This window comes from Saccharomycodes ludwigii, chromosome III (assembly GCF_020623625.1).
Source record: "Saccharomycodes ludwigii strain NBRC 1722 chromosome III, whole genome shotgun sequence".
Taxonomy (NCBI): Eukaryota; Fungi; Ascomycota; class Saccharomycetes; order Saccharomycodales; family Saccharomycodaceae; genus Saccharomycodes; species Saccharomycodes ludwigii.
In genome coordinates this window covers 13,814-34,006 of record NC_060202.1, presented here as the reverse complement: position 1 = coordinate 34,006, position 20,193 = coordinate 13,814, and the positions used below count along the sequence as shown (strand labels likewise).

At 29.5% G+C, this 20,193-nt stretch overlaps 6 protein-coding genes across 6 annotated transcripts; 5 read left to right on the top strand and 1 right to left on the bottom strand.

Annotated features, from left to right (window-relative positions):
* Positions 1-17: 17 nt before the first annotated feature.
* On the top strand, positions 18-1,754 carry RTG2 (Rtg2p; the record flags this gene model as incomplete). Its single annotated transcript, XM_046077025.1, has 1 exon — positions 18-1,754. One exon carries the CDS (start codon positions 18-20, stop codon positions 1,752-1,754), a length of 1,737 nt encoding a protein of 578 aa, XP_045934731.1.
* A 392-nt stretch (positions 1,755-2,146) lies between these two features.
* On the top strand, positions 2,147-2,989 carry RPN12 (proteasome regulatory particle lid subunit RPN12; the record flags this gene model as incomplete). Its single annotated transcript, XM_046077024.1, has 1 exon — positions 2,147-2,989. One exon carries the CDS (start codon positions 2,147-2,149, stop codon positions 2,987-2,989), a length of 843 nt encoding a protein of 280 aa, XP_045934730.1.
* A 1,174-nt stretch (positions 2,990-4,163) lies between these two features.
* Positions 4,164-5,627, bottom strand: HXK2 (hexokinase 2; the record flags this gene model as incomplete). The annotated part of the gene is made up of 1 exon (XM_046077023.1): positions 4,164-5,627. The coding sequence occupies one exon, from the start codon at positions 5,625-5,627 to the stop codon at positions 4,164-4,166; it is 1,464 nt and encodes a 487-aa protein (XP_045934729.1).
* Positions 5,628-9,776: 4,149 nt separating this feature from the next.
* Positions 9,777-10,805, top strand: SCDLUD_002248 (NMT1/THI5 family protein; the record flags this gene model as incomplete). The annotated part of the gene is made up of 1 exon (XM_046081488.1): positions 9,777-10,805. The coding sequence occupies one exon, from the start codon at positions 9,777-9,779 to the stop codon at positions 10,803-10,805; it is 1,029 nt and encodes a 342-aa protein (XP_045934728.1).
* An 848-nt stretch (positions 10,806-11,653) lies between these two features.
* Positions 11,654-12,511, top strand: SCDLUD_002247 (class I SAM-dependent methyltransferase; the record flags this gene model as incomplete). The annotated part of the gene is made up of 1 exon (XM_046081479.1): positions 11,654-12,511. The coding sequence occupies one exon, from the start codon at positions 11,654-11,656 to the stop codon at positions 12,509-12,511; it is 858 nt and encodes a 285-aa protein (XP_045934727.1).
* Positions 12,512-19,015: 6,504 nt separating this feature from the next.
* On the top strand, positions 19,016-19,891 carry SCDLUD_002246 (uncharacterized protein; the record flags this gene model as incomplete). The annotated part of the gene is made up of 1 exon (XM_046081372.1): positions 19,016-19,891. One exon carries the CDS (start codon positions 19,016-19,018, stop codon positions 19,889-19,891), a length of 876 nt encoding a protein of 291 aa, XP_045934726.1.
* Between the last annotated feature and the right edge of the window lie 302 nt (positions 19,892-20,193).

The window sequence follows — 20,193 nt, the reverse complement described above, 5'->3', positions numbered from 1 at the left end:
TAATTTGAGAATCAAGAATGGAAAATTTGGGCTCTGAAAGAGAAGTGGTTTCACGCAATTTATGCGCTGTTGTAGATATTGGATCTAACGGTATCCGTTTTAGTATTTCCTCGAAAGCTTCTCACCATGCAAGGATAATGCCCTGTGTTTTTAAAGACAGAGTGGGTATCTCATTGTTTGATGTTCAATATTCTCCAAACTCTTTAGAAAAGGCACCTATACCTGTGGAGACCATCAAGGATGTTTGTGCTGCTATGAAAAGATTTAAATTAATCTGTGATGATTTTGGTGTTCCTTCTACTGGTGTTCGTGTGGTGGCTACTGAAGCTACAAGAGAAGCCATAAACTCCAAGGATTTCATTCAGGCAATAAATAATTCGACCGGATGGCAAGTTGAGCTTTTACCAAAAGAAGAGGAAGGAAGAATTGGTGCTTATGGTGTGATCTCATCGTTTAATTCTGTTTCGGGACTATATATGGATTTGGGTGGTGGTAGCACTCAATTATCGTGGATCCAATGCTTTAATGGAGAAATCAAACAATCGTCTACTCCGATTTCGTTACCTTATGGTGCTGGTGCTCTGTCTAGAAGATTGAAGGTAGAAGATAGAAGGGCATTATTTTTGGAAATTAAGGATGCCTACAAGCGGGCCATCAAACATATCGGGATTCCCGAGGAAATGAAAAAAAGAGCCACAGAGAATGGTGGTTACGATATATATGCGTGTGGTGGTGGTTTAAGAGGTATGGGCCATTTAATATTGTCTCAAATTAAAGATTATCCAATTCAAACCATTATCAATGGGTTTTCTTGTTCTTATGACGAATTTTGCTCTATGTGCGATTATTTATTTTTAAAAGGCCATGTACCAGAATGCCATAACAAATCCAAGATATTTAAAGTGTCAGAAAGAAGGGCACAACAATTACCAGCTGTTGGTTTGTTAATGAGCGCTGCCTTTGAATCATTGCCTAACATCAGCAATATGCATTTTAGCGAAGGAGGTGTTAGAGAGGGTACCTTGTATTCTATCTTGCCCAGGGAAATACGTGCACAGGATCCATTACATATTGCCTCAAGACCTTATTCACCATTATTGGCTTCGAAATACTTGGATTTATTGAAAACAGCAATGCCACTGGATGAAATACCACCAATGATATATAAAAGAGTAGCACCAGCGTTGTGTAATTTGGCATTTGTGCATGCATCATATCCAAAAGAATTACAATCTACCGCCGCCTTGCATGTTGCCACAACAGGAATCATTGCTGGATGCCATGGGTTGTCACATCGTATAAGAGCCCTAATTGGTATAGCTTTGTGTGATAGATGGGGTGGGGACATTCCACAGCCAGAATTGGAATATAAAAAGAAACTTGAAGAGGTTGTACTAAGGGATGGTGATAGATCACAGAGGGAAAAACTTATATGGTGGACCAAATACATTGGTACGATCATGTATGTCATTTGTGGCGTTCATCCTGGCGGTAACATAAGAGATGGCGTTTTTAATTTTCAAATTAATGAAAAAGATGAAATGGATATTGATGCAGCAGCAACTCCTTCCAAAAAAAGGACAATTGAAGTAATTGTTCAAATCAGTAAGGATGATTTGAAAACTAGTGCCAGTGTTAGGGGTAGAATTATCACTTTGCAAAAGAAAATTAGGAAGTTGTCACGCGGAAGCGCACAGAAGGTTAAAATTGGGGTTCAATTTTATGCGAATGAAGAAGGTCATGTTAGTAACTAGTACATGCTTGTTCACATTTCCGAATAGTTATTTATTTGATAGAGAAATAATAACAACTCTACGATCTACGAGATTTCTTTTTTATATATATATATATTTTTTTTTAATGTGGGTATTTTTGTAATACTCGGTTGAAAATTTTACTTCAGCTCGATTAATACTAAAAAGTCGGGTAACACTTTAGAAACAATTTTTATTTTATTATTATTAAATTTTTTTTTTTTTTTTTTTTTTTTTTTTTTTTTTTGCCACCAAAGCTTTTCCCTTCATTATTATTATTATTATTTTTCGTTTCTTCTTTTAAGTATTAACTTAGTCGTAACTCAAATTTTCTGTATGCGAGAAAGAAAATAGAAAAACACTTAAACTATTCAAAAAAAAATATACAAGATATGTCTAACTTAACTGAATTGACTACTAATTTAAAAACTGCTTTAGATTTAAATAATTTTATCGCTTGCGAAGAATTGTTACCATCAATCAAACTTGAATTAATTAAACATGGGTTATTAGTTCCGGATTTACACAAGGCTAAGGATAATATATCGTATGCCAATGATTTAATTATAAGTAGAAGTATTATAGAGACTGGTGCCCTGGCAAGTGTCAATTTAGGTAAGTTTGAAGCTTTTGAAAATTATTTTTCACAATTGAGGCCTTTTTATTTTAGTACAGATATTACTGCTTTAAACACCTCTACATACAAAAACAAGTTAATAAGCTTATATTTGTTGTATTTGCTATCTAAACGCGATATAACACGATTTCATGAAGAGATAGAATATCTAAGCAAGAGAATCACCAATATGGAGGATGATGAGTATTTATCTTATCCAATAAAAGTTGAAAAGTGGTTAATGGAGGGGAATTATCAGAAAGCTAGAAATTTGCTATTATTAAGTGAAAATAATGGATCTAGCAGTGAAAGTGGCTTTGGAAATTTGAAAGAGTACGTTTTATTCACCGATATTTTATTAGAAGCTATTAGAGAAGAAATCGCACACAATACTGAAATGGCTTATGACAAATTATCATTATCAGCAACCAAAACTTTATTATTTTTTGAGAATGAAAAGGAAGTGGAACAATTTGCGCTTGATTTGAATTGGAAGATATCAAAGGGTATGATTTATTTTAAAGAAGATAATAAAGAATTTAAAAATGACGAACATGACGATAAGATGGTAATTAATAATGTATTAGATTATGCCATTAATCTAGAAACCATTGTTTAAACATTTTTAAAGATTCAGTACTCGGTATATTTTTTTGGTTTATATATATATATATATATCCCCTCCCTCTCTTCACTAATTCTGAATGTTTAAAGATTAATACATAAGATACAAACAAATCAATATCGATAACACTTGTATGCATCAAATATTATTAATTTTTGCGATATAGGTTTATCAACTTACTCCTTTATTTTCCTGGCCAGACAATATGCTAGATGTTTTTTATTATTAACTAAATTCATAAATTCAAGATGATTTCTTAAGAAAAAGTTTGATGATTTTGTTCTTAGGGAACACTTAATGTTGCAACTAGTATGCTTATAAAATGAAATAAAACGGAATCGGATTATCAATCAATGATTCAGGTGTCAATTCCCTTTGCGGTGTTGGTTTGAATTGCAAATATAATCATGTTTTCAATTTACCAAAAAATGGGAAAAGGTAACGTCTTTTTAAATATATCTTGGTAAAGTTATTGTATTTTGTCCTACGGGGAATTATGAATGATTACGAATGAGGAATTAATGTTCATATTTATTTATAATTTTTATTTGGACTAGATATTATTTTACATATTCACGTGAACGCATTATTAGCCAACTTGCTTGCAAAATACACATAATTAAACTGCCATTTCCACTTTTTTTTATGTTATTTGAGAAATTGGAAAGAGAAATTATATATAGAATTTTTTTTTTTTTTTTTTTTTTTTTTTTTTTTTGAATTTTAAGGATGCCCAGCCTTCGAGATCCGAGATCCGAGACCCGAGACCAATTAATATACGATTAAAAAAGCTACTAACCTCGGAAGACTGCCTCCGTATAAATATATCGAATAAAACATATGAGATTACACTATGTTGAATAGAAAAAAAAATCATAAAAATAACCAATAATTACATCATTCATTGAAACATACTTACATTACGTGTAATATATATATGTATATACAAATACCTTTTCTCCTTCTTCTTCTTCTTCCTCTTCTGCTTTCTTCGTTTGTTTATAAATCATGCATAACATGCATGGAAAATCACTCAACAAAACAAAAAGAGGGAAAAAAAAAAAGAAAAAAAAAAAAATTAATAAAAAAAAAATTTCATCGACAAAATCATTAGATAAACAAAAAGGGTCTTTTTTTTTAAAAAAAAAAAATACAAAAATCATCAAAATTATTTACCTGGAGCAACACCGACAGATAAACCCTTCTTTAATCTGCTTCCAGTCAAAGCAGCAATGATGGCAGCACCAGCACCAGAACCATCCTCAGCAGGAACAATTTGAATTGGAAACTTGGTAGCATCAGTTTCTTCCCAGTCGTATATATCTTTCAAGGCTTGATGAGCTCTCTTACTAAAGTCTGGGTACTTGTTGAAAACAGAACCATCAGCAGCAATATGACCAGTCTTGTAGTTTCTCTTTTGACAAACTGCACCTATACCACAGACAGACAATCTAGCAGCTCTGGTACCAATTAATTCAGACAACTTTCTGATTAACTTACGCTCAGTAACGGTGGTGACAATACCCAAGTCGTTTTTGAACAGATCATAAGTATCTTCCAAATTTTCAAATGGATCTTGTTCAATTCTAGCTGGATAGGAAGTATCCATAACATATGACTTTTGCAACTTGGTAACATCTTGGCCCTTGAAAATTAAGCCTTGTTCGTAAACATCTAATATGGCCAAACGCAACAATTCACCCAAGTAGTAACCAGAAGTCATTTTTTCAAAAGTTTGTTGACCTGGTCTTGGTGAGTCCTCATCAATTTGAACATCATACTTGGTTCTTGGCAAAACCAAGTGTTCGTTATCAAAAGAACCATATTCACAGTTGATAGCCATTGGAGTATCTGGGGTGACATCGGAAGCTAATCTACCATTCAACTTTTCAACACCTGAACAGATATCGTAATAGGAACCATTAACACCGGTACCGAAAATACAACCCATCTTTGTTTCACCATCAGTATATAAAGAAGCAACTAAAGTACCGACGGTATCATTAATCAATGCTACAACGTGTATTGGTAAGTTTCTCTTAGTTATTTGTTCTTGCAACATTGGAACAACATCGTGGTGTTCAACGCCTGGAATATCAAAACCTTTGGTCCATCTTTGCAAGATACCTTCGTTAATTCTATCTTGGGAAGCTGGGTAGGAGAAAGTAAAACCTAATGGCAAATTACCTGTAACACCATTTGGATATTGTTCAACCAAGAAGGTGGCTAAAGAGTCAGCAATAAATGCCCACAATTCATCCTTATCTTTGGTTGTTCTAATGTGATCTGGTAATTTATATTTGGATTGTGTGGTATCAAAAGTTCTGTCACCACCCAATTTAACCAAAACGACTCTCAAGTTGGTACCACCCAAGTCAATGGCTAAATAATCACCGGTTTCCTTACCAGTAGGATATTCCAAAACCCAACCTGGAATCATTGGAATGTTACCACCCTTCTTGGATAAACCCTTGTCCAACTCAGTAATAAAATGCTTAACAATGGCCTTTAACTTTTGTGGAGAAACACTGAAAATAGTTTCAAAACCGTAGATTTGAGACATTAAATCAGCTGGGACATCGGCCATTGAGCCCTTTCTGGCAGGTGGTTTTTTTGCTCCTAAGTGAACCATGATTAATTGTTTTGTTTAAAGTTGTGTGTATTTTTTGTTTGTAAATATCAAAAGTATTTATACTATCAAACCGAATAGGTATAAATTGTTTAGTTTGTTTGATTTTATTGTAGGGTTTAGATACATACAGAATACTAATAATTAAGTATAAGAAAAAACTATGAAAGGAAAAAAAAAACAAGAGAATTATCCATTAAGCGAAAAAAAAAAAAGGCACATACTTATATATATATATATATTGATTGTGTTTCAGTGTTTTTTTTTTATTTTTTTTCTCTATATTCTTCCATTCACACAATAAAAATAATTAAAATAAATGCATGAGGTGGAAGAGGTCGCACAGATTAACGAGTTTAAAACGATAGTGTATTATTATTAATAGTTGTACAAAAAAGAAAATTAAACCAGGTGATGTAGAAAATGCAAAATCAAAATGGAAAAAAAAAAAAAAAGAAGAGAAAAATGAAAAAAAAAAAAAAAAAAAAATATTAGAATAAAATGAAAATAAAAGGGAGAAAATTTAACGTGGAAAAACCTGTTTTTTTTTTTTTTTGTTATGATAATTGCTAGATAATTATCTGCGCTGATTTCTCAGTTTAAAACAATACAACGCCAGCCTCCCCCCCTCCCCCCCCTGTGATAAAATTAATCCGAACTTCCACAAAAAAATATCAAAACAAACAAAACAACCTTGCCACTTCCACTATTTAAAGTATGAATTAAATTAAATTAAATTAAAAAAAAAGGGAGGGAAAAAATAATACAGTTAATAAGAATAAGATTAAAAAGGGTAAGTTAAATTTGTTATATATATTTTTTTTGTGAATGTTGATTTGATTTGTTAAAGAAAATGAAAAAAAATTAAAATAAAAAATTAAATGTGGAGAGAGAAATTAAAGTTATTAAGACTACTTCAAAGAAAGTCATGGAATATCGATGGAAAAACAATCGCGGGGGACAAACCATCCATTTGCTTGTTCAAAGTTTCAAAACACAATAAGAAAAACAACTAATAAGGTGATAATTTGTTAAAAAAATATAACCCCTCCCCTCATATCAAACTCATTCTAGTTTTTGTTACTATCATCCATCATACATTCAAAACTTAAGAATCTGGAGAAAGAAGAAAAAAGGGAAATGGAAATAGTTACGTACCATCGTCTGTTGTAATCCAATATTCAATAATAAACAACTCTAACACATGGTTTTTTTTCTTTTTTCCTTTTTCTTTTTTTTTTCACCACTTGTTGCCGCACAATATAAATATGAAGAATTATCCCCAATCTCTTTCAACACATACACAAACCTTCTCCCCCGCATTAATTTTGTATCCCAGTAAATAAATAATATCTACACCAAAATCCAAGCATTTGCATCTGGGGAGATCTACCGTATGTTTAAACTTTAGCCTAATGAGCATCTTATTCAATTTTATTACCCATTTAAAACATCTACGTCCTAAAAAATTATACATTGCTTCTTGTAAAATATCCAAAGATTTTCACCTCACCAAACACTTTAATATGGTTAACCCTTTTTCAGCAGAAATGTCAAAATAAAAATAGTATAATCAAAATATATATGACGTGGATTATATTACCTACTTATTTCTAACCATTAACATTCTTTCCTCCCCTTCACACACACACACAATGCTACTTTCCACTGTTGAAACAACTAATTTTGTTGAACATTACGTGGAGCGGGCAAGCTACTTTTTTTGACAGGGTCTTTCTGTTTCATGACATTTATTTTGCGTAAACTTTGTTGATTATTTTTATTACGTGACTATATCACATGCTGATAATTACACTTTACTGCTCATTGAATAATTTATGGGCAATGTGCTTTGCACCAGGTTATTAACGTTATGGTTAATAATATGATTATCTTCTTATTCTTAGTTAATTCAACTGTTACGTTTTCAATTAATAACAATCTTTGATATTTCATTCATCTAAGTTACATGATTTGTAGTTTATTTATTCTTGTCATAAAAATAAATCGTTTGTCATTCTAATTTTTTATATTTGTCGGTTCACGTAGCATTAACGTTATCTCCTTTCGTAAATTTTAAAATTTAAATGTTAATTTTTTTTTTTTTTTTTTTTTTTTTTTGAATGGGGCGGGTAAAGTTTGACCATTATTTTCAATTGAGTTAAATTCGATAGATTGTGATGAATGTTCGAAATTTTTTCTTTTTTTTTGAATTAGGGAAAACAAAAAAAAAAAAAAAAAAAGGAAAGTAAACAAATCAGAATGAGATAATAGATACATCATAAATTCCCACCTATCTTTAGAGTTAAATTGGCAATTAATTACTATCACTGTAGTAACGCAAATTCTGTTACCACTAAACATATACATCATTCTAATGTTCATACCCCTTCAATTGCATACTTCTTTGATATTGGTGGTGTATTGACAGATCATGACAAACTAATCGTGAATGCACTCAGAACATTAAATTACTAGAACTAAGGGAATACTTCATATCTATTATTAACCAGTGGTGCAGAAAATACTGAGAAATAAAAAGCAACAATGATTAGTTCGATATTGAACATTAATTCACATTCTAAGCAAATAGTTTTAAATACTTCTCTATTTAGACTTATCTCATTTAATTATAACAAAATGTCAGCAGCGAAGCCATTAATTACTACCAAAAATGGGGAAATTTTAAAGCATATTTGTATTATCTTCCCATTTTATACTTTAGATAATGCTTTTTTTTTTTAAATCAGCGGTTGCAAGATTATTATTTTAGCGTTGATAATAAATACTACGATTTGTTTACTAGACCTTTTAATAACATATTTGTTTTTACAAATTTAAGAGATTTGAGTGCAGATATACACATAATAACAGATCTATATAGAAGTTGTTTGCAAATTAATATGGGCTAATAGATGGTATTATTATTTTGGAAAATGCTATTATGAAGAAACCTGATCTAATTATATATAAATATGCAACAAATGTATTGAAAAGTTTTAATAGAGTGGAAACTTAACAAATAAATGAATCTTCAAATTGTTGTTAATTTTAAGCTGGTTATGGAGAAACTGAAAATAATATGTTTACATGACTGATGGTAATCCTGTATATTATATTATTGCTGTTTAAAGTTCTGGCTATTCCAATTGTTTGATTATAATAGGTACTTATAAGGATGGAAGTCTGTTTTCTTACAAACATACAATGATTATAGATGATACATGTCAAGATATCCAACAAGTTATGTATATGGGATCTAAATAGAGTTTGTTTATTTTTTTAGAATCGAGTATTTTCTAAATTTTTGTGAAAAAGAAAGAATAAGAATTTAATATATTTTAAGCATGTGCTTAACGGGGTTATCGCTTGTAAAAAATGACATTTACTTTGCCCTTTTTTAGGGTGTTTGTTATTATTTTTATAAATAAACAAGTGAATAAAAATCTATATCCAATTTAATCCAATAAATCTTATTTTAAATATTAAGAATAAGATTTTGGTACAGTATTATGATTCTAACGAACCGCAATGTATCAAACCCTTTTTTTTTTGCTAAGAGATTGATGAAAAAGGTTTGAATCTGCTAATAGTTTATTTTATTCTTATAGTCTTATAATAATATTCAAACAAGTGTATCATTACGTATAAAAAGTGACTAAAAAACAACTAACTTTGTCAATATATTAAATTCTATCATGTATATTCTCTTATGCTCTGTTAGTAACTTTTTTCAAATACTTTGAAGAAAAAATATTCATTCTTCTTTGTGTATTTAGGTTTTTCCTACAACATCAAAATATTATGCAACACAATTTTATATTTTTTTTTTCTGCGCCTAATAAAAAAAAAAAACATAAGAAAAAAAATTACCTTAAACATTTGAATAATAAACTAGACATCTTTACAAACATGCTAACAAAAAAATAAAATCCAATAATAAGGCATAGCTTATGAATTCAAAATACAAAGATTTATAATCCACGTTCTTTTATTTTTTTGAATACTTCTACTCAACAGGGGAGGAAATGAACAAATAAAAATGTAAAATGAAATGTATATAAAGGCCATGGATAATTATCATCAAGATATTTGCTTTCCTTTCCTTTCTAAAAACACAAAGATCAACAAACAAGAACAAACAAGAACAAAATGTCCACTGATAAAATCACCTTTTTACTTAACTGGCAAGCTGCTGCATACCACATTCCAATTTATTTGGCTCAAACCAAGGGATACTTCAAAGAGCAAGGCTTAGATATTGCTATTTTGGAACCAAGCAATCCATCCGATGTAACTGAATTAATTGGGTCTGGTAAAGTCGACATGGGTTTGAAAGCTATGATTCACACTTTGGCCGCTAAAGCTAGAGGGTTCCCTGTTACTTCTGTTGCCTCTTTGTTAGATGAACCATTCACTGGGTTATTGTACTTGAAAGGCAGCGGTATCACTGAAGATTTCCAATCTTTGAAGGGTAAAAAGATTGGTTATGTTGGTGAATTTGGTAAGATTCAATTGGACGAATTGACCAAGCATTATGGTATGACACCGAACGACTACACTGCTGTTAGATGTGGTATGAATGTTGCCAAATATATCATCGAGGGCAAGATTCATGCTGGTATTGGTATTGAATGTATTCAACAAGTGGAATTGGAAGAATACTGCAAAAAGCATGGCAGACCAGTTACTGATGTTCAAATGTTGAGAATTGACAAGTTGGCTTGTTTGGGTTGTTGCTGTTTCTGTACTATTTTGTACATTTGTAATGATGAGTTTTTGGCCAAGAATGGAGACAAAGTTAGAAAGTTTTTGATTGCTATTAAAAAGGCCACTGATGATGTTTTGAACCACCCAGAACAATCTTGGGCTACATATACAGATTTGAAGCCACAATTGAATACTGATTTGGCTTACAAACAATACCAAAGATGTTTTGCTTACTTTTCCAGTTCTTTGTACAATGTGCATCGTGATTGGAAAAAAGTTACTGGGTACGGTAAGAGATTGGAGATTTTGCCATTGGATTACAAGTCCAATTACACCAATGAATATTTGTCATGGCCAGAACCCAACGAAGTGGAAGACCCATTAGAAGCCCAAAGATTGATGGGTATTCACCAAGAAAAATGCAGAGAAGAGGGGTCTTTCAAGAGATTAGTTGTTCCATTGAAACATTGAAATATAGATTTATATACTGGTATATATAATATTATGTACGTGTGTGTTAATGAACTGCCATTCTTAATAAGTATTGTGCAAGATTTTTAATGCGGTGAAATGATTTCTAGTGTATTCTTTTTTGCACTTCAAATCACTTATCTAAAAAAAATATTAAAAAAAAAAAGAAATTTGTTAGTCTTTTGTTTTTTATGATTAAATTAGATTTATTACCTCTTTTTTTATATAACCTCGTTTGTTATGAAAAAAATAATAGTATTAAAATGTGAGTAACGTGAAAGAATCATATTTTTTTTTAATATACTTTTTAAAAGCAAAAGTACGAAATGTACGGATATGCGTTGTTCGGATAGCAACCGATATAGGGGTACTCGTCTTGTGTGTTTATTCTAAAATAAACGACGTACATGAACATTAAAAAGGGAGAGGTACAAGCTTATTTGTTTAGAGTGTAAATCTACTACAAATCACATGGTGGCACGGCAACAAATCATATAAACTACACCAACAATTGTGAATTACTGAGATAATAAAACGGTATATATCTATGTAAACAAACGGAACCTTTTTGTTCTGCCAGTACCGACGAAAACTGCCAAGGAAAATCTGATCTTACCCCTTAAAAATAAAAAAATAATCGCTCCTAAACTTTAAGATTTGTTTTGTATCTTAAGACCATTCCTCGTAATTTAATTATATAAAAGGAGTAAGGCCAAAAGATATCTACTGTGGATTATTGTTGATGAAATGTATCCCCTACTTTGAAACCCTACACTTTTGTTAAGGAAAAAAAACTACATAGTTGTCACTATATTAACAAAACCTCAAAAAAAAAATAAAAAAAGAAAATGTCTACATTTGCAGACCAAAAGTTTGATTCAAAACATTACAAGGATAACAGACCAACATACCCTGAATCTTTATATAACGCCATTCTTTCATATCATAAGGGTGAAAGAGAAACTGCAGTTGACGTTGGTTGTGGTACTGGTATTGGAACTTTCCCTTTATTGAAATACTTCCATCATGTTATTGGTACTGATCCTTCAAGTAAGATGTTAGAACCAGCTAACGAACTAAAAAAAGAATTTGAACAAAAAAACACTGACAAAACTATAAAATTTTTGTGTTGTAAAGCTGAAAACCTGAGCTCTGTTCTTCCACCAGATTCAGTTGATTTAATCACTTGTGCAGAAGCCATTCATTGGTTTGATACAGACAAGTTCTTCAAGGAAGCCTATAAAGTTTTGAAAACTAATGGTACGTTGGCTATTTGGGCTTATGTCGAACCAAGATTTCTTGATTATCCAAAGGCAAACGAAATTTATGAGAAATTTGTTTTTGACGATGATAGGTACATGGGCCCATGCTGGCAACAGCCTGGTAAATCATATTTGAGGAATTTTTGCAGGGATATTAAGTTACCAACTGATCTTTTCTCAGACGTGATTAAAATTGACTATGTTCCAATGAAAAGTAACAAAAAGACTGCTTTCCAAATTGCTAGAGATGACTATACCATGGCTGATTTTAGAAAATATTTGTATAGTTGGAGTGCCTACCACAATTGGCAACAAAAATATGGGGAAAAAGGGAAAAATATTGCTGATATGTTTGTTGGCGAGTTGAAAGAAGAATTTGGTTGGACTGATGATACTAAGTTAAGAGTTGAATGGGGGACTTTTTATATTTTGGCTAGAAAGTAAAAGTGCTTTGTGATCTGTGTTTCAGATTTACGTTTATATTCATATCTTCTTCTTCTTTTTGTGTGTGTGTGTAATGAATTGATTTTAATATTTTATGAAAAAACAAAATGTACGTAAATATTGTCATTAGATTAGTTGACTATATTTTTAATTCAAACTAGCAACAATTAAATTCTAGTTAGCATTTTTGAGTCTAATATATTGAAAATAGTAATTCACTTGGTGATATCTGCAGTTAATTAAACATATTGTTTACTAAGCAGAAAGGGGAAAGTTAATATCTTTACCATTCCACCTTGGTTAGTAAACTGGAAAAACAACAACACAACACTTTTAAAAATTTATCCTTCTCAGTAACTTTGTTGATAATGTTGTACCACTAAAAAATACTCCATTCATTTGTATCTAATTTCCCCCTCCCCCAGTCTGTTCACTTACTAACATGTGATCTGTAAATGTTTAATTTTTGTTAAGTTGGTGTTATAATTTTCATGATTTGGTACTTATTTTTAAATCAGCGTTTAGATATGATATATGTTATAAATTTTTTCCAATTTAGCCAAAGACCATTTTATTTTTTGGATTTCTCTTAATGGTTATATAATAAAGTACTCTTTGATGTTTGCTTTGAAAATGAAGTAATAATTTATAACTTTTTTTTTTCTACGATTTACATTTTAAAAAAAGTTTTTTTTTTGCATTTTCTACGAAAACAATTTTTATTTTTTTTGAAGTGGCTGCAAAAACTTTTTTTTTTTTCAGTTTGTCTTTTTTATTGGATTACTGCATCAACAACAAGACTAACGTTATTATTTAACAGAATGGTATAACCAACATGTAATGCATATGCCAAGGACAAAACAAGGATAAAAATGGGTTGAAACATCTGCAATGACAACACTTGTGGGAACTTATAACTGCACCAGGCTACCATATAATTTGATCAAAAAACATATATTAGAAAAACCATACCCTTGTAACAACGAGTAGCGCACTTACTTCTAATAAATCATCTAACAGAAATAAACCAGGAACAAATAACAGATTTTAATGATAAAAGTAATGGTTAGTTTTAATACTATGCTTCACTTTTTTTTTTTATTCCAACTAGCACAATAGTAGATGTTGTAAAATCAAGTGGATATGTTAAATTAGGCTTAGATCAGATTTTTATTAATACTAATGATAATTTAAATTTTATTTTATTTAGCATCGAGCGACAAATAAACTAAAAATACTGAATTGTGTTACCTCATTTAAAATTGTAAAGTGGATAAAGTATTGAAAACTATAATTAGTGGTTTCCAATGTTATTTTTAAACGCATCTCTATCCTTGGACGTTTAAGAACTGCATTCTCCCTTTTAGTATACTCAACAATTTGTTAAATGTGATAACCACTTTATTAAAAAAAACGGTATTACAAGATATCATAATTTGTATTCGGCTGTAAAAATAGAAAAAGGAAACAATAAGGAATTAGCAACTCTACACATGCCAATATCAACAACCAATCAATACTTGTAACAATAAAAAATAAAAAATTGTTTGGCAATAAAGGATAAAATATGTCGATTAAACAAAAAACAAAAACGGATATGAGAATTAATTAGTGGTTCTTGTTATAAAATAAAAATGATTTTGTCTGGTATAAGCAGACTTTATAGTTTGTAATTTTTCGTTTAAAGCATACACAGGAGTTATATACCACAAACTTATCTCCTCCTTAAGTGAATGGACTTATATTGTTTTTCATAGTTTTAAATATTTCGTTCATTTGTTAATTGAAGGTTAAGATTATAATTAGAACGATGTTTATGTGAAAGAAAAGTTATTTTAGAGCCTACAAAGAAAAAAGAATCAATTCAAAATTAAAAAAGAAACCATAAAATAAAATAAAAAAAACTTTTTATTAAAAACAAAAACAGCTTAGTTTACAAAAACTTAGTTATTTTAAAAATATAAAATACGAGCTTTAAAATAGGAAGATAAAAAATATCAAATTTGGATGGAATAAAGACAAAAAAAAAATGACGAACTTAAAATTTTATAAAAAAAAAATTTGATCTAAAGTAATTATATCATATTGATAAGAAGGTAAGCACGAGACTTAGAAGAAATTGAAAAATAAAACAAATAAAGTGAAAAACATCTTGAAAGTGGGCATTCTATTTGAAACAGCGCCATCATGGGAAGTAGAAATTAATCCACTAGATGCTGGTTGAGATTGAATACTTTGAACTTCAATAGCAGCTGTGCTAGAAACAGTTTGTGATTGGATAGTAGTAGTAATAACTTTCCTACCTGATGTGGTCTTGGTACCAGTGGTGTAAACAGAACCGGAAGAAATAGTGCCAACATATTCACTAGCATTGCCTGGAGAACCTGATCCGTTTTCATTATTATTGTTTGGAACAATAGTGGATGTAATAACAGATGTGATGGTACTTCCAGATATTGTAAACACACTAGTCTTAGTAACAGTAACTGGGACAACTGGAAATAACAAGGGTTTCAGAACTAGTAACTTGAATCGACAGATACATGGTTTTTATTGTGCTTTGGAATATTGGTATTACCATTGTATCAAACCACAATGTTGGAAGTTATAGTTTTTTAAAACTTAACAGTGTCAGTAGTTTTTATAACATAATACGTCTATAATGTTTAAGTGTTAGTGATATATTCATAATCTTGACAAGAAAAATCTTTTTTATCAAATATATAAAAGCAATTGATGAAGTTATTATCCAAACTTTCATTTTTTGTAGAGCTACTTTAAAGTGTAAACATCTCTTTGTTAACATCTTGGAAAATACACTTTTTAATTAATGGTAGGTTTAAAAACTGAACTTTTTGTCTTTTGATACATCAGTTTTTTGTTTTAAATGAAAAAAAAAAAAAAAAAACATGGTGCTATTTTACTGAAAAAAATCTAATAGTAATTTAATCTGATAATAAATCAGTCGAGTCATCAGAATTCCTTGTTGTAGGTTCTAACTGTATAATTTTAAAAATAAAAAAGCTAGGAGCAAATCACATCATAAAATTGGTAAAACTTGATTATGCGGATGAAACCGGATCTAAAGTGTTATTATACTCTTAATCTTCATTTTTTTGTTTGCATTTTATAGCATGATTTTATTTTTGATCAAGCAATATCAGTTCCTGAATCATCGATAAATGAATCCAAGTAGATAACTTTTTAACAAGACTTAACTACCGATGATTCGTTATCAGATTCTTATCTTGATAAATTTTATGTAAAAAAACTTTCAGGATTCAAGATCCTCCATAGTCGAAGCATAAGTATAATTTGCTTATTAATACAGTTCCCAATTTGGTAGTTGATCCCAGCAACATTTCTATATTTGGAATTTGGTCCCAACAGCATGTGTTATTTCAAATACGAAAATGGGTTAATCATCATATGTTTTTTTTTTCATTTTACTTATATCTATCTATATTTGATGAATTTTTTTATTAGTGTTATTGGCTAAAAATAATTTGCTTTAGGAATTATCCAATCTTAAATGTTTTTATAATATATGTATTAACGAATTAAGTGTGATTATATCATTACGTTCGTTTGATATTATTTACTTTTAACCCACAATCTATCTTCATTTAATAAGATTTGATGATAACTTTTTTTTCGTTCTCCTTGATGAAAATGATTTTGAGTACAAAAAACTAGTCCTTTAAAATTTCGGACTACAGCATTATCCGATAGTTCGTGTAAAATGATATTAATTTGTAGTTTAGAAAAAAAAATAATATTTAAATTATGAAATTCTAATATGGACTTATACACCAATCACGTTTAACCTTAGTTGATTTAGTTTTTCAAGTGTGCTGTGCAATTCATTTTTATGGTTTTTTGTCTAGCCTGGTTATAAATCTTATTATAGTTATTTTTTCTTTATATTTGAGAATGCAATAATCTAATCAATACATACACTTATATTTTGAAGGGCTAAGTAATATATTTGGTGAATAAATTTTCACCACACAATCTTATATTTCATCTCTGTATAAATTCCCGTAAATCATTAATATATAAGTGGTTTTATCAATAAAAAAAAAAAAAAAAAAAAAAAATAAAAATAGTATCAAGCTTTATTAATCGCTTTATTTTCTATTGTTCTACAAAATACGTAAATAAATAATCTTAACCAAAGTATTTTTAAAAGAAGGTTAGCTCGCGTCTTAAATATCCGCGTCTGAAAAGATTTGTTATTTATTAATCCGGATCTTTTCCCCCTTTTTTTCAACAAATATTAAAAAGATAACAATTACAAAAAATATCACTTCGTATAAAATAACTTTTTGGGTTTTTGTGCTATTTTAAATCATATCAATAATTTTACTCATATATATAATAAATAATTAAAAGTTTCCTGCTATAACAAAGCTGCACAAACCATCTTGCCTTTTTTATTTTTTCCACTTCAAGCAGATCCATAAATCTTTATTACTAAAATAGATTAACTGTCTCAACTCGGAAAATATTAAAATATAATCACATTTACTGTAGCACAAATTAAGATATCTATTGTAACTAGTAGCAATTTTTTGTTTTATTATCTATTTTCAGAAAATCCAGATCTTTGACCTTTGTTGGTTAAATATCTAATGGAATTAGTACTAATAATTTGTTGCTTTATTTAATCTAGGCAACCGCATATCTTTGAAATAAGATGTATATAATATATAGTGTAATGAATATCAACTATTTATTTTATTGTGTATTTAGAAGAAAATTATCTTTATTATCTTTATATATTTGGTTATTATTTCAAACATTTTGTAAAGATTTAGTTATTTTTCAAAAAAAATAAAATCAACAACATTTTTTTTTTTTTTTTTTTTTTTTTTAGTGAATTGAATCACACAAAATTTTTTTATGCATAAGCTTTTTCCTTCTATTATAGTTTATTATTAGTCAATTCCTATGGATATAAAAATATTATCACATTTTATCCCCAGATGGAATACCCTCCACTTTAATAAAAAAATCTAAGTGGTTGGTTATATTGCAAAGCACGATAATATTCACTTTAATACAAACATTGGCAATTGTTCTCATTCGTATAAACTTAAAAAAAAAGAGTTATCAGATATGCTAACTATTTACGACAATAAAATTTGTGTGGACAAAAAAAAAAATTAAAAACAACATATACAAACATTAAATTTTACGAAAAACTTTTTTTCTTTTTTTTTTTATCTTAAGCTAAAATATATTAATTGTAAAATTTTAAATAAAAAAAATTGGAAATAATTTTTATTTTCTCGACGTTATTTTTCAATTAGGTTTTTATCCAATGTTAATCTTCTAGTTTGTGATATATCCTTTTTTAAGATGATAATGTACAAAAATATTTTTTTTTGAAGAATAATTTAGTAATAAATATAAAATGTTCATTGTATTATATTTTTTAAGTGGACGAAAAAAAAATATTTAGGTGCATTGTTTAAAATATAACCCTGTAATTAATATAAACTGTTCGTTATACTATGTATTTTATCCAAAGAAAAGTCATTTTCGGATATTAGTTGTAAAATATTCTTGTCAATAAAATATATTTAGTTATTTTTTTCTAATTTATGTAAACTATTTTTTTTTGTATAACATAGTTTGTAAGATGTCTCATAATATTTATCATATAAAATTTAATTTAGTATATTTCTTTAAGATAAAAAATTATGTAGAATATTAAATCTATAATTTTATTGCTTTTATTTTAGCAAATTTTCAAAAGCTTTAACAAAATTAATGAGCAATATTGTTAAAAATTTTGCTCACAAAGAAATATTCATTATAAAAATAAAAAAAAAAGATTATTAAAGTTAGTTTATAATCACAAAAAAATTATTCTTAAGGTTTAAAGAAATTTAACAAAATTTATATAAAAAGAAGCATTTTTCAGTAAAAATTTAAATTTTATAATATTCCTTTTATTTTATTTTTTTAATATATAAAAAAAAAAAAAAAAAAACAGAGTAATTTATATTTAGCGATAATGACATCCACTACTTATAAAAAAAGGGGTTTTGGTTTTATTACTAATCCTTTTTTTATTACAATGGACAGTAATAATTGATGCTACAACACTGGTTGATACAAATGATGCGTGTGATCCAATTACACAGCCTACTAATGGTTTTAAGGTGAAATGGTATAATTATATTATAGACAATACTACTACATATACAAGTTTGGATTATATGGCGTACGGATATTATCAAAAATCTGCCCCATATCATTCGCAAAATGGTATTACTACTGTTTCGTTTGAACCTGGATATCTATGTTTATATAATCCATATGATTTATCCAAATATTTTTATTTGTTACGGTGAGCCTTGAAATGTAAAAAAAACAACATGGACTTGTCCATCAGCAGGTCCATTAGGATTAAGTGATTTTTATACTAGCGCTGGAACTTCTTACTCCTTATCACTTGTTTATAATTATGATACATATTTTACCAATTTTACAATGGAAATTACCGGCTACTTTTTAGCCCCAGAAACAGGTTCTTATACATTTACCCTAGGAAATGTTGACGATTCAGCTGGTTTGTTGTTTGATCAAGATGCGTTTGGTTTTTGCGAACAAAATGATATTACTGCTACCACAACAAATTTTTTGCTAAATGCTATTAAGGGTTGCGAATCAGGAAAAGAAGCTTCTGTATCTAGTGAAAAAACTCTAATTGGTGGACTTTATTACCCAATAAGAATTATATTTTCAAATGCAATTACAAAAGCAAGCTTAGATTTTTCAGCAACATTACCCAATGGAACCGTTATTAATGATTTTACTAATTACATTTATACATTCGGTGAAGATGAATCTTATTGCCCAGCATTTGAACGTGAAACTACAACATACACACCATGGACTGGTACATATACATCTACCATTGGTACTAGTGTAACTACCAATATTGGTACAGATGGTATTCCAACAACCTCTACCATCTACACAGTTGAGACTCCAGTAGTTGAAGGTACTACTACCACCTACACACCATGGACTGGTACATACACATCTACCATTAATACAGATGTAACTACCAGTATTGGTACAGATGGTATTCCAACTATCTCTACTATCTACACAGTTGAAACTCCAGATGTTGAAGTTACTACTACTACATACACACCATGGACTGGTACATTCACTTCTACCATTGGTACTAGTGTTACTACCAGTATTGGCTCAGATGGTATTCCAACTACCTCCACTATCTACACTGTTGAAACTCTAGAAAACAAGGGTACTACTATCACTTACACCCTATGGACAGGTGCTTACACATCCACTATTCCAAAAAAACAACAACAACAACAACAACGGTGGATCTGGTAGTTCCGAAACTGCTAATACACCAGTTACTGTTATTAAGACTAGTGTGTTTACAACATCAGGTAGTACCATCACATCTGTTATTACATCTACTATTGTTCCAAACAATAATAATGAAAACGGATCAGGTTCTCCAGGCAATGCTAGTGAATATGTTGAGACTATTTCTTCTGGTTTTGTTTATACCGCTGTTACCAAGAGTGGCAATGGCAACTCTGGTAATTCCATCAATGTTGTTACCAAGACTACATCTGGTGGCAAAGTTAGCACCACCACTATTCAATCAGAAACTGTTTCTAGCACAG